General features: G+C 39.4%; 1 protein-coding gene across 1 annotated transcript in view; it reads left to right on the top strand.

The window, feature by feature from the left end:
- Window positions 1-12,770, top strand: part of itga2.2 (integrin, alpha 2 (CD49B, alpha 2 subunit of VLA-2 receptor), tandem duplicate 2) — a 29,292-nt gene extending 16,522 nt beyond the window's left edge. The window contains exons 12-30 of the mRNA XM_033620460.2: window positions 30-175; window positions 285-428; window positions 566-769; window positions 908-1,038; window positions 1,196-1,359; window positions 1,847-1,998; window positions 2,178-2,288; window positions 2,614-2,699; window positions 4,334-4,475; window positions 4,620-4,703; window positions 4,817-4,893; window positions 4,990-5,073; window positions 5,195-5,297; window positions 5,388-5,498; window positions 7,078-7,188; window positions 9,474-9,587; window positions 9,727-9,816; window positions 10,049-10,165; window positions 11,768-12,770. Of these exons, the coding sequence (XP_033476351.1) occupies window positions 30-175; window positions 285-428; window positions 566-769; window positions 908-1,038; window positions 1,196-1,359; window positions 1,847-1,998; window positions 2,178-2,288; window positions 2,614-2,699; window positions 4,334-4,475; window positions 4,620-4,703; window positions 4,817-4,893; window positions 4,990-5,073; window positions 5,195-5,297; window positions 5,388-5,498; window positions 7,078-7,188; window positions 9,474-9,587; window positions 9,727-9,816; window positions 10,049-10,165; window positions 11,768-11,857 (2,261 nt within the window). The 3' untranslated portion in view covers window positions 11,858-12,770. The remainder of the gene's footprint in view (window positions 1-29; window positions 176-284; window positions 429-565; window positions 770-907; window positions 1,039-1,195; window positions 1,360-1,846; window positions 1,999-2,177; window positions 2,289-2,613; window positions 2,700-4,333; window positions 4,476-4,619; window positions 4,704-4,816; window positions 4,894-4,989; window positions 5,074-5,194; window positions 5,298-5,387; window positions 5,499-7,077; window positions 7,189-9,473; window positions 9,588-9,726; window positions 9,817-10,048; window positions 10,166-11,767) is intronic.
- Window positions 12,771-13,777: the final 1,007 nt, after the last annotated feature.

Genomic DNA, 13,777 nt, shown 5'->3' with positions numbered 1-13,777 from the left:
TAAAGTGTGTCATTTGTGGTCATTTCCAGGTTACTCCGTCACCACACTGAGCGATGGGTCAGTAGAATACTTTGTGGCTGGTGCACCTCGCTCCAACCACTCGGGACAAGTTATCGTCTACACCGTCAACGACCAGAAGCAAACTGCTATCATAGATTCAGAAAGAGGGAAACAGGTACTGATTTTACTGGATGTGTTATTCACATTTTCCCAAGAACCAACTGTATCTGTGCAGAAACAAGTTTAGCTTGTGATTAATAAACAGCGGGAATTTTTTTTCCCAGATTGGGTCATACTTTGGAAGTGTCCTCTGCCCCCTGGACGTGGATAAAGACGGGGTGACGGACCTCCTGCTGGTTGGTGCGCCCATGTTTATGAGCGATCTGAAGAAAGAGGAAGGCAGGGTCTATGTCTTCTCTGTCACCAAGGTAAAAAAGAGCAACATGGCACTTGTGGGGTGTACTGTAACTAAGTCAGAGATATTCTCAAAGCTGGACTTCATTTCTTGAACTTAAAGGAACTGTAGCGTGACGTTTAGCTCCACTCTGTGTCTTATTACCTGAAGGGTATACTGAACGAGCAGGGATTCCTCAATGGTCCGCCTCGTACTGAGAATGCACGTTTTGGGATGGCCATCTCCGCCGTTCCTGACCTGGACCTCGACGGTTATAATGACGTTGTAGTTGGCGCTCCACTAGAAGACAAAGGAAGAGGTGTCATCTACATCTACAACGGGGAGAAGAAGGCGTTAAAGAAACAGTTCTCGCAGGTACGAAGAGAAACGGCCGTGTGTAATATCTGACTGACAGAGAAAGCTGTTTAGGAAGTTTGTTGTTTTAGTTGGAGCTAAATAAACCGCTTACTGTCTCATTTGATATATAATTTAATTCATTAAGCTCTCTTTCAGAGAATCCTTGGCTCCAAACTGGATCCTCAACTGCAGTATTTTGGAAGATCCCTAGACAGCTATCAAGATCTGAATGATGATACAGTCCCTGACATCTCCATTGGTGCATATGGAAAAGTGGTGCAGCTCTGGTGAGTAAGGCAACCTTTGATAAAGTGTGAATGATTAAATATTGACTGAATTCTATAATTATTTACTACATTATATTACTTTTATTCATGTTAGTAAATGATTGTTTATAGAATCAACAAGGCTGGTGATGATTTAAAATTACACTTTGCCTTTCAGGTCCAGAGGTGTGGCGTCTGTCTCGGCCAAAGCTTCTTTCAACCCCGATAAAATCAACATTATCAACAAACCCTGCGACATTAATGGACGCAAGCTGTCGTGTTTCAACACCAACCTCTGTTTCAGTGCTGCGTTCAGGCCCAAGAAGCCTGTTGGACCCATTGGTAAATCTGATTACCTGTTAAGCTTCTTGAGAATATCCAGATTCCTGTTTTTTAAAGCAACAGTTTAACAATTTGGAAATAAGCCTCTGTGCTCTTCTAGCTGAAATTTAGATGAGAGGATTGATACTGTATTCATGTCTGTACAGTAAATGCAAAGATACAGCCAGCAGCTGGTTAGCTTAGCTTAGCATAAAGACTTGAGTAGCGGTTGCTTGCATGGATTTGTTTCTTTCAGACAGAGCTAAGCTAACCATTTGCCTAACCATTTGCCCGTATTTCAAGTCTTTATGCTAAGCTAAGCTAACTGACTGTGTTTTTAATGAACAAACATAGGAGCAATATCGATCTATCTGCCATTCTGAGCAAGAATGGCAAACAAGCGAAATTCCCAAATTGTTGGACCATTGCTCAGCGATATTCAAATCCCATCCAGATCATTTTCAAGAAAACTGAGTGTCACATAGTGTACTGTTTTCACTTCCTTCAGATATATCCTATACTTTGAATCTGGACGCTGACTTGCAGGCCTCACGAGTGACATCAAGAGGGATGTTTACTAAAACCAACGACCGCTTGCTCACAGGAAAGGCAAAAATATCATCTACACCCTTTTGCCAAGATTACCAGGTTTATGTTCAGGTAAAGGATGAAAATCATCAGTTTTGTGTTCTTAAAGAAGATCAATGACTGTTTTTATGTGAGCACCTTGATGTGATGAGGTTTGTAGAGATATTACTTCATATGTTGTTTTCCAAAATAGGCATGAGCTGTTTTGAAAATGACCTCTTGATTTGTCTGCATATGTTTTTTTTCTACAGGAAGCACCAGATTTTATCAACTCCCTCAGTCTGAAAGTGGAAGTCGAGCAGCAGAATGCAGATGCTAACCCTGTGCTCGATCAGTTTTCTCCAACTGCCTGGGAGTTCTTTGTAAGTGACTGACATAGTACATGACATCTCTGAATCAGTGTTAGTCAAAGGTCTACCAGAAACACATCAGGTGACGAAGAGTTGAAGCATAGTTGTTATTTTGCAGAGGCGTTTGTACAGTCATCTAAAATGACACGGTGTGTGATGATTATTGGCTTTTAAAAACTTAGGTGTTTCACAAAGTCACGCAACAACTCAGATTTACATCAGAAGGAGTTTCCCAACAACATCAGAGTTCATCCAATGGAGTCAAAATATAATAGATTTCCTTTATGTTACATGTTTTTATTTCCCTCACTAAATTTCTGCTCTCTTATCATTTCAGATCCCCTTCACGAAAGACTGCGGCTCTGATAACGTGTGTGTCAGTGATCTGGTGCTCAGTGTGAAGACAGACACGAAGGGGACCAGGTAAGAATCACTGACCTGTCTCAGATGTATAGTACAAGATGTAATGCTGGTTGTCCGTCACATGTAAGTGTACAATACACAGGTTAGATGTACAGCTTACAGTTTAATGTAAAGACAAGATGTGTGCTGTTTCATGATGGTATCCTCAGGATAAAGAGTGTTGTTGCTGTTCATTTAGAGTTGAAGTTGAGAGTAGAAATAATAGCGTGTGATAGAACAAGCTTGGGCAAGGTGATGTTTTCCTTTGCTGTGAGTCATTTGTGGAATGAGGATAAGTGAATATCTAAAGGTCCTGAAAACCTATTTTCTCAATCAGCTCTTTTGCTATATACCAACTGAACACAGTACCATCCTTAAAGCCCTATACTTTTCTGTGACATAGCTATGATGTCACATAAAGGCAGTGTCCAACAGTGTACACATCTATACAACAGAGAGGAAAGAATTGTGTGAGGAGCAAATTTGGCAATATGTGTCTATTTAATGTTATGCCCTGGTTACTCCTGACAACCATTACACCATTTTCTATTTTCTCTGTTTTATGAGTCTGATTTAATTGCCAATTGCTGCACAAATTAGAGTTTTCCAGTTCGCACAGCAGCTTCATAGCCCATTAAACGTTCGGGTCAGACTTGTGAGCTTGGTAAAAACATGCAAAGTTTGGGTGTTACATGCCCAGTGAATTAACTCAGATGAAAGGATGGTGCAGTTCCACAGCTGCTATTCATCGTCATGTTTGGAGACTTGTCTATGTGCTGCTTTTTGTGTCTCTCGAGCTAAAGGAAGGCTTTGAGATTCATTGCTATATAAATACTGTATTATGCATTTTAAGGTGGAGGTAGCTACAGTATGGTTCAGGTAACTTCTGGCCTGGTAAGACCATCCTGATGACGTGAGGTCAATACTGTTTCACTCTCTGTGTCAGCCTGGACTCTATGCTGCCTCAAACACTTTAAGTGGGCGGGAGTACTCGCTATGACAGCTCCTTCAGCCATTCAGCTCCATAAAAAACCCGGGGGCAACTTCTTCACCACTGAAGCAAGCTGATAAATTGAGCTTTCAAATCCAGTCGAAAGAATGGGAAGAAATGTTTTTTTTACCTCCGAGAAACTTTGCAAGTGTGTTCTCTTGTTCTCATTTAATTGTTGAGTTAGCACTTGTTGCTTCAGGAGCCACCATTGCTGTTCTGCAAGCTGCAGCCTGCAGTTCATATCATCAACTACAACGCAGTCCCTGATTGGCTACTCACGTTGTCAACTACAGTGCGGATCCCTGATTGTCCCCGATTGGATTTTAATTTCTGTTTGGTGTGGCATCGAGTCCAGAATGATACAGAGAGCGAGACAGAATGTTGACGTCACGTCATCAGTATGGTCTTACCAGTTTAGGTAAATTCTGTTTTAGGTGCTGCTGTGTTTCCCCTGTATTTATAGATGTTAAGGGGAAAAAAAGACCAACACACGTTTAAACAATATGAATACATCATGTTTTAGTCAATCACTTTAACCATTCCTTCTTATTCCTCTCCCTCTGGTCAGTTAGACAATGCACAGACCGTGAGCATGCTCCTTTAATCTGTGACATGCAGAAATGAAATCATGTGAATGCATATACAGTAATTTGTTGTGTTGCAGCTCAGAGCCCTACCTGGTCAGCGCAAACAACCGAGAGCTGTCATTTGAAGTGGTTGTGAAGAACAAAAAGGAGAATGCATACAACACTCAGGTCTTGGCCACGTTCTCCGGCACCCTCTACTACTCCTCCGTCTTTCCTCCTGTGAGTGACAAAGGCTTCAAAGGCTGCCGAATAGTTATTTGAAAAACATTACAAGATTGTCAACTGTATGGTAAAGTATTGTCAGTGTATTAAAGCCACATCTAAAGCCGCAGTTATGAACTATTCTTATCTGTACTTTCGCAGACGGATGGAGTCAAATGCACCTCAACACAAACACAAACTGTCACCTGCCAAGTGGGATACCCAGCATTGAGAAAAGACGAAGAGGTGAGTGCAAGAGCAGAAAGATCTTTACCTGTGCTAACTATTTTTAAAATGTTTTCCTATATTAAGTTCTTTGTTCGACTAAAAATATAAAACGTCATGTTGTTTAATTACAGATGAAATTCAGGATGAATTTTGAATACAATTTTGACCAGTTGGATAACCGAGCTGAGGTGAAATTTGAGGCCAAGAGGTACACTGAGATAATTACACATTCAATGAAAAATTGTGACTGTTATTTAAAATGGTTGACATGTAATAATGTCTTGGCTTTTTCAATTTTTCACAGTGACGGTAAAGAGGACAGACCTGCCGACAACAAGGTGGACATATCCATTCCTATCCGATATAATGCAGGAGTTGGTATATTGAGGTGATTTTTTACTTTCTGTTACCGTGACATTATTATTCCTTGTTTTAGTCGCACTGTAAGGTTGATGGTTGACAATGGTAAATGCTTCGAGGTGTTAATTTTCATGGCGTCTTTGTCCTAGGGAGTCCAATATTAATTTCTACGTGGCAGATGCTGATGTTCCCGTGGTAACAACAGTGAAAAGTCTCGATGATATTGGCCCAGAGTTTAACTTCACCGTAGAGGTGCAATAAATGAATCTGTCTCCTAAAATATCACCATCTAATTTCTAATTATATTTATTTAAAATGTATTAAAACAAATTGTATTTAAAGGTTTCCACGAGTAACTTCCCAGTCAGCCTCCTGTATCTGACAATTGCTCTGCCAGTGGCCACTAAAGGTGGAAATCCGCTCCTCTATGTGACCGGTGTGGACACACAAACCGTGAGTACTCAGTTACCAAATACTGGCAAGTTTTAAAGAGTTTAAAAGCGGTTTTACTTCAAAAATATAAGTTTACACCCAATCTGCAACGTATACAAGCTGTAATTAAAACATTACAGACATTCAAACAGTTCTGTAAATATAAACAGTGAGTTGATGGTAAACTTATTGCAGAGGTTAAAGCTACAGCAGGTCAATTTTATAATAACTTTTTGTCATATTTGCTGAAACTGTCACTATATCAGTGAAAAAAATAATGTCCCTCTGGCTCCTCCTAGTGCTGCCAATGACATTTGCAAGAATCCACCACCACTGAACAAAACCAATCAGAGTAAGGAGGAGTCTCTAACACTGTGTCAATCACTGCTCGTACTTTTGAAACAAACCAAACTCGGTCCTCTTAAAGTGCACCAAAAAGTGGACCAACAGGAAAGGAACTCTTTTTTTTTGTGTGTGTGTGTTTACATTGTCAGTTCCTTTGAAAGATGACCCAGTTCTCTGTCTGGTCAGCTTTCTGTTCACACCACAGTCTATATATAACATATATTGACCTAGTTTTGTTCTTACTTTGACGTGGCACTGCAGTGCAGTCGCTTTCAGATGAACCCAAAATTGGAGGAAAACCTTAAAGCACCTCTGTGTGCTGTAGACTGTTGCCATTTGATGTATTCTGCATTCCACATCTGAAGATGAGCAGCATGATCCACGGACCAAACTACTCCTTGTCCTATGTCCTTGCAAGCGTTACAGGCTAACGTGATTTCGTCTGTTTTCGTAAGTGCAAAGTGAACCTGGAGCACTTTGTGTTCACACGGCACAGGTTAAGTGAACCGCACTGTGGAGTCAGAGGGGTCTGAGTTCTATATGCGCAAAAAAATGCTGGGTCACTGATTTGAGTCCGTTTAAAGGGCTAAAAAGAGCCGTGTGAAAACACACCCTTGAGAAATGACAAAACCGCTCATCCATGCTTTGCCAACAACAGTGTACACTGCAAAGACAAATAAACAGAAAAGGGCAAAGGACAATGAAAGGCAAGTTAAAAAGAGTCACACTGAGCCCGAGCCAGTGATGGTTTTGAGTCCTCCCTTTCCCGTAGCTCTCTCCACCTCTGAAAAGCCACTGCCATGTTTACTCTTGTTTTATTGTAGGCTTGGTTTTACACTTTCTCGTAAGCTTGGTTTTCGTCATCGGTCTGTTTATTTGTCTTTGCTGTGCCCTCTGTTGTTGGCAGTACGGTGTGTGCACCAGCAGTGATTGACATGGCGTTAGAGACTCCACCTGGCTCTGATTCTTGTTTTGTTCAGGCACGGTGGATTCTTGCAGATGTCATCAGGTGAATGAGGAGGGGCCAGACAGATTTTTTTCACAAATCATCTGTTTCATCTACTGCTGTCAGGACATAATGACAGTTTCAGTAAATATAAAGTCACTTACTGTAGCTTTAACCAAGCATAGCATAGCCCCTACATTAGTTAGTATTTCCTGAGTCAGGCTGTGGAAACATGATTTTAGTTTTAACTGATTTGCAGTGTGATATGATATCTGTAGAATAAATGACCTGAGGCTTCTCCACCTTTAGGGAGGTGCTGTCAGCTGTGACTCCAGCGGCCTGGTTGATCCTCTGAAGATCGGAGTGAAGAGCCATGAAGCGTCTTTCTCAGAGGAGAGTCTCAGAGGCACAGAAACACTGGTCAGTCGCTTATTTCTTTGTACGTTTTTCTTCTTTATATGTTTTTTAGAAGACATTTTCTCATGTCGTATTTTCACCTGAATCATAGAGAAGCTAACGATGCACAAATCAAAATCTGCACACTGTGCACATGACGTATCTAATGTAAATATTTGTAAATGTGATATAATAGCAAAACATTTTGCACACAAGTCAATTCATCATATTCTCATATATATTTTTTTCATTCATATTTTATTGAACTTTCTGACAAAAACTGTCACCGAGTATTAATAAATCAAGTATACAGTACAGGCCAAAAGTTTGGACACACCTTCTCATTCAATGTGTTTTCTTTATTTTCATGACTATTTACATTGTAGATTCTCACTGAAGGCATCAAAACTATGAATGAACACATGTGGAGTTATGTACTTAACAAAAAAAGGTGAAACAACTGAAAACATGTTTTATATTCTAGTTTCTTCAAAATAGCCACCCTTTGCTCTGATTACTGCTTTGCACACTCTTGGCATTCTCTCCATGAGCTTCAAGAGGTAGTCACCTGAAATGGTTTCCACTTCACAGGTGTGCCTTATCAGGGTTAATTAGTGGAATTTCTTGCTTTATCAGTGGGGTTGGGACCATCAGTTGTGTTGTGCAGAAGTCCGGTTAATACACAGCCGACAGCCCTATTGGACAACTGTTAAAATTCATATTATGGCAAGAACCAATCAGCTAACTAAAGAAAAACAAGTGGCCATCATTACTTTAAGAAATGAAGGTCAGTCAGTCCGGAAAATTGCAAAAACTTTAAATGTGTCCCCAAGTGGAGTCGCAAAAACCATCAAGCGCTACAACGAAACTGGCACACATGAGGACCGACCCAGGAAAGGAAGACCAAGAGTCACCTCTGCTTCTGAGGATAAGTTCATCCGAGTCACCAGCCTCAGAAATCGCAAGTTAACAGCAGCTCAGATCAGAGACCAGATGAATGCCACACAGAGTTCTAGCAGCAGACCCATCTCTAGAACAACTGTTAAGAGGAGACTGCGCGAATCAGGCCTTCATGGTCAAATAGCTGCTAGGAAACCACTGCTAAGGAGAGGCAACAAGCAGAAGAGATTTGTTTGGGCCAAGAAACACAAGGAATGGACATTAGACCAGTGGAAATCTGTGCTTTGGTCTGATGAGTCCAAATTTGAGATCTTTGGTTCCAACCGCCGTGTCTTTGTGAGACGCAGAAAAGGTGAACGGATGGATTCCACATGCCTGGTTCCCACTGTGAAGCATGGAGGAGGAGGTGTGATGGTGTGGGGGTGTTTTGCTGGTGACACTGTTGGGGATTTATTCAAAATTGAAGGCACACTGAACCAGCATGGCTACCACAGCATCCTGCAGCGACATGCCATCCCATCCGGTTTGCGTTTAGTTGGACGATCATTTATTTTTCAACAGGACAATGACCCCAAACACACCTCCAGGCTGTGTAAGGGCTATTTGACCAAGAAGGAGAGTGATGGAGTGCTGCGGCAGATGACCTGGCCTCCACAGTCACCGGACCTGAACCCAATCGAGATGGTTTGGGGTGAGCTGGACCGCAGAGTGAAGGCAAAGGGGCCAACAAGTGCTAAACACCTCTGGGAACTCCTTCAAGACTGTTGGAAAACCATTTCAGGTGACTACCTCTTGAAGCTCATGGAGAGAATGCCAAGAGTGTGCAAAGCAGTAATCAGAGCAAAGGGTGGCTATTTTGAAGAAACTAGAATATAAAACATGTTTTCAGTTATTTCACCTTTTTTTGTTAAGTACATAACTCCACATGTGTTCATTCATAGTTTTGATGCCTTCAGTGAGAATCTACAATGTAAATAGTCATGAAAATAAAGAAAACGCATTGAATGAGAAGGTGTGTCCAAACTTGTGGCCTGTACTGTATGTGCATACATATGAGGGGAAACACAATAACTAAATAAAATAATAACATAAAAATGCATAAATAACAATACATAAGTAATTCTTAAAATAATAATTCTCAAATATTTGTAAAGTGCATAAACACGTTATTTATAACTGCATACATTATGTTTTAATAATCCTTAAACAATTCTTTATTTTAATAAATATTGTATTTATAATATACTTAAATTAGTACCTCTAAATCATCATGTATAGTTGTAATTAATATCTATACCCACTGTTGTTGTTGTTGTTGTTGTTTTTTAATAACCAAGAAATTCGAAATTGTGGTTGCATTAAAATTTAGGCTTGTGCACTGACTTCCTTTTGTTAACGCTGTTCAACAGGACTGCAAGAGTGCAAAATGCGCGTCTATAAAATGCATCCTCAAGGACACTGAACTTTTAAACGACTACTATGTGAAAGTTAAAACAAGAATCTGGAGTGGCACATTTCTGTCGGTAAATGTATTCAATAATTTAATCATAATGATACTGGTTGTTTTGTCTGCTTTGATTCATTTAATTCTCTTATGTTACTCATTAATGAATCCACTGTGATGCTTTCAGTGCACTCATTTCTATAAATTTGTCCTGACAGGCCACCTATCAGACCGTCGAGCTGACCTCCAGTGTTGATGTTGAGACTTTCAACCCTGACCTCCTCATTGTCTCCCCCAAACAGCTGCCAGTAAGATTTTCATTTGGTGCCTCACATAAATGGAGAAGGAAAAGATTTGTGATAGTGTCAAATTTTATCTGTAACCTTGAAAATTTTTAAGCTCCAGACTGCAGCAAAAATATAACATAGTTCTCAAATTTAGTGGGCAAACTCTGACGTGTGAACTTTGTTGTTTATTAATCGTTCCATATCTGAGTGAGACAGACCATGTGTTGACCTCTCCTGTCCTCCTGCTGTCCAGGTGGTGCTGACAGTCAGTAAACCTGGAGAGAAAGGTGAAGTTCCAGTGGGAGTGATAGTTGGCAGCATCATCGGCGGACTGCTGCTGTTAGCTCTGGCTGTTGGACTTCTGTGGAAGGTAACTTTCTGTCTGTGTGTCTGTCTGTCTACGATTTGGTGTAAATAATTTTAACACAGAGAGGACTATTAGTTAAGTATGTCCTCCACCAAGGTTATGTTTTCGGTCAGGTTTGTCTGTTTTTCAGCAGAATTATGGAAAAACTACTGGCTAGATAATTCATGAAACTTGGTGGAAGGGTGTAGCATGGGTCAAGGATAACCTGTTCAATTTTGGAGTGGATTATCTCTTAAATCACTTATATCTCTTAAAATGAGCAATTCACCTCTGCCAGTTTGAATTGGAGAATCAACCTGATATATGTGTGTGTTTCTTTTAACATATAAACTGCTATACAGCATTACAAAAGAAAAAGAATGTAGAAAATGTATGCATATGCACAAGCACACACATATACAGATACCTACATACATATAGAACCTTTAAAGCAACAGGCATTTACGGAAGATAAAGGCCTAATCAGGGCCTTTTGTATTATGATCAGCTACGACAAGATGTAAAAAAAAAAAAAAAAAGGTTAATGTGATTTTCTTCACATGGAGATGTCAGTAAAGTGAGGGTTTAGAGTCTAGCTTTTATATAGTCCAAGAATGGATTCCACATTCTCACAAATTTATCAGAAGAACCATTTAATGTGAATCTTACTTTCTCAAGTCTGAGATGTTGCATCGCTTCCCTGAACCACTGAGTCCAGCTCGGTGGATGAAAGTTCTTCCAGTGAAGAGAGATAAACCTCTGTCCTAATAAAGTGACAAATGTCATTACTTTGAGTTTAGATCCTGAAAGATTCTTATTTTCCTCTCCTGCTATGCCAAATGATCTGGGTGAATTTTCATTTTAAAAATATCTGATAGTGTTTTGATGATTGAACCCCAATAAGTGAACAAATTAGGACATAGCCAGAATGAGTGTGCTGAGGATGCAGGAGAAAATCTGCACCTGTCACAAGTGGAATCAACATCTGTGAGCATTTTAGAGAGCTTGACTTTTGAGAAATGAAGACGATGCAACACGTTAAGTTGAATGAGGCCATGCCAGGCACAGATTGAGGCAGTGTGGACCCCCTCGAGGGCTCTTCCCCACTGCTCCACCATCACAACCACCCCCAAATTGATCTCGCATATAGACCTCAGATATTCAAGTGATTAGTTTTGTAAATTTGATCCATGGGTGTTTCTTCAGGCAAGTTGGGAAAAGAAGGTGTATTACTTTTAATATAACTATGAACTTGGAGGAATCAGAAGAAATGAGGTTGAAATTTATTTGGCAGTTGTTCAAAGGTAGGAAGTACTTCGTCTACAAAAAGGGCCTTCGTATTTCCTATGCTGTTCTTTTTCCTGATCTGTGTTTTAATAGAAATGTGCAGCTTTATGTTTATAGATTCAAAAGAAACTTGATTTTCTTATAATCAATCAACAAAGCAACAGAATGCTGTGTATTTACTATATATATATATATGTACATTTGGATATAACAAAAATAGGATATATTCTTACAGAAAATTGACTATATACTGGACTCTCTTGTAAAATACTTTGTTTGTAAAATAGGTTTGCAGCTGATATTGGAACATTGTCTGAACTGAATCTGTTTACTTTGCAGTTTGGGTTTTTCAAAAGAAAGTACCAGCAGCTTCTGAGGGAGGGCGATGAAGACACGCAGAGCCACGCACATGTGGACGAGGTGTTGTGAGCTGGAGACAAAAACCCGCAGCGCTCTCTCTTCCCTGGATTGTTTCCAGTTCTGGTACTTGTCACTGGTTCTTGTAAAGTGCAAATGGACTTCAGCTCAATCACTGGACGTTGGGCATTTTAATGAAAAGGAAGCTGTTCAGTTTGTGGAAAACTGGGACTCGATCCTCTGTCCATTTGACGGAGGCGTATTCTTAAAAATATTTTTTTGAGAGCTTTGTGGACTGTATCTTGACTAGTTGCTGTTGTGCACTGATTTTGATAAAAATGTAAAAAATATTTTTTCTCTCAAAATGTCAGAACCATATAAAATCACATTTTTTAGGCCTTTATGACATCGATTAGAGTTTTACACTGTTAAGGCATCTAATTTCTGCATTGCCTTTAGTTTTGATAAATTCTGGGCAATGTGATGGACAAATAACAGTTTAAATTGGAAAAAATAATTATTTTGTTTTTAGCTCTTTTGTCAAAACATTGACGTTTTTAGCTCACATGCTGTAGCCAGTCAGACTGTAGCATAAACCGAGATCCACCGTCGCCTCTAGCACTCAGGGCTCCTGTTGCATTACTAATATGGATAACAGTTTGTATGCAACAGGAAACGATCGCTATTCTGGAAAGAGTGAAATCTGTCACTCCTCTGTTTCATTGTGTTTGTACTGTATATACTGAAGATAAAATGATCTTTGATATTGGGTTTTATATGTTGAAAAGATTTGAGGTTATATGGGTCCGTGGGGTAGCTACTTGTGTTGTTGATATTGATGATATTTTGTTTTCTGTTTCCATTAGTAGCATAGTTTGCAGGTGCTATTATTTTACAGCATATTGTGTTTTCATAATTTGCCGATTATTTTCTGGATTAGTCAATTAATGGGTCTGCCTATTAAATTTCAGAAAATAGTTCAAAACAATCTACTTTCTGGTTCCAAGGTGATGTTTTCAAATTGGTTGTTGTGTGCAATATACAGTCCAAATCCCACATTACTGTCATATAAGACAAAGAAGAGTAGTTTGAACCAGCAAATGTTTGGTATCTTTTGCTGAAAAGAATCCTTCCCAAATGATCATTTGTATATCAATTACTCATTCTGTGTTATGTTGAATTCAGAAAGAAAACGTTTTTCTCCCATGCCTCCACAGTGAATGAAGAATCCATTAACTGAAAATTCTTGATGAAGTTATTTAACAACAGCAAAACTTTTTAAAAATATCCGTTCACAAGCTCTCTCACAACTTGTGCAGTATGATCCAAGTCTCTTTTATCCATTTGTGCTCAAACATGCGTTTTCGCTTAATCCTTACAATTTGGAAAACTTTTGCATGATCATGCAGGTGCACGACTCGTGTGTGTGTGACCATTCATGCAGAAGTGTTTTAAATTGTAAGATTTTACTGAAAATGTGTTTTCGAAGTCGTACGACTGGTAAAATGATGCTTGGATTATACTGCACAAGTTATGTGAGAGTTTGTAAATGGATGTTTTGATAAAGGTTTGCTGTTGTTAAACATGGATCACTATGACTTTAATTTATCAAGCATGCAGTTTTTGGATTCTCTGCTCACCATGGAGGCATGTGAGAAAACAACGTTGGGTGAGTAACTGATATACAAATTATTATTTGAGGGGTTAGGTATTCATTCAAACCATTAAATCAATTATTAAAATGGTTGCAGATGCATTTCCTGTGAGTTAACTAGTTCATTACTTGACTAATTGTTTCAGCCAGAAAATAGTTTATCTGCAGGGCAACATGTGCAAGTATTATTCACTACAGAGGAAAAAGTCATAGACTCACTTACTTTCTAAAAACACCCAGTCTGTATATTTGTTTCTAAATTACAGTTGGAAGTTTTTGAGAGCACAGATCAAAGCTAATCCTGCAGGATCTATATGTGTACTAGCACAGTTTCGCCA

Source organism: Epinephelus lanceolatus, chromosome 9 (assembly GCF_041903045.1).
Source record: "Epinephelus lanceolatus isolate andai-2023 chromosome 9, ASM4190304v1, whole genome shotgun sequence".
Classification (NCBI taxonomy): domain Eukaryota; kingdom Metazoa; phylum Chordata; class Actinopteri; order Perciformes; family Serranidae; genus Epinephelus; species Epinephelus lanceolatus.
Note: the sequence above shows the minus strand (reverse complement) of the source record. Positions and strands in the feature narration are given on the sequence as shown.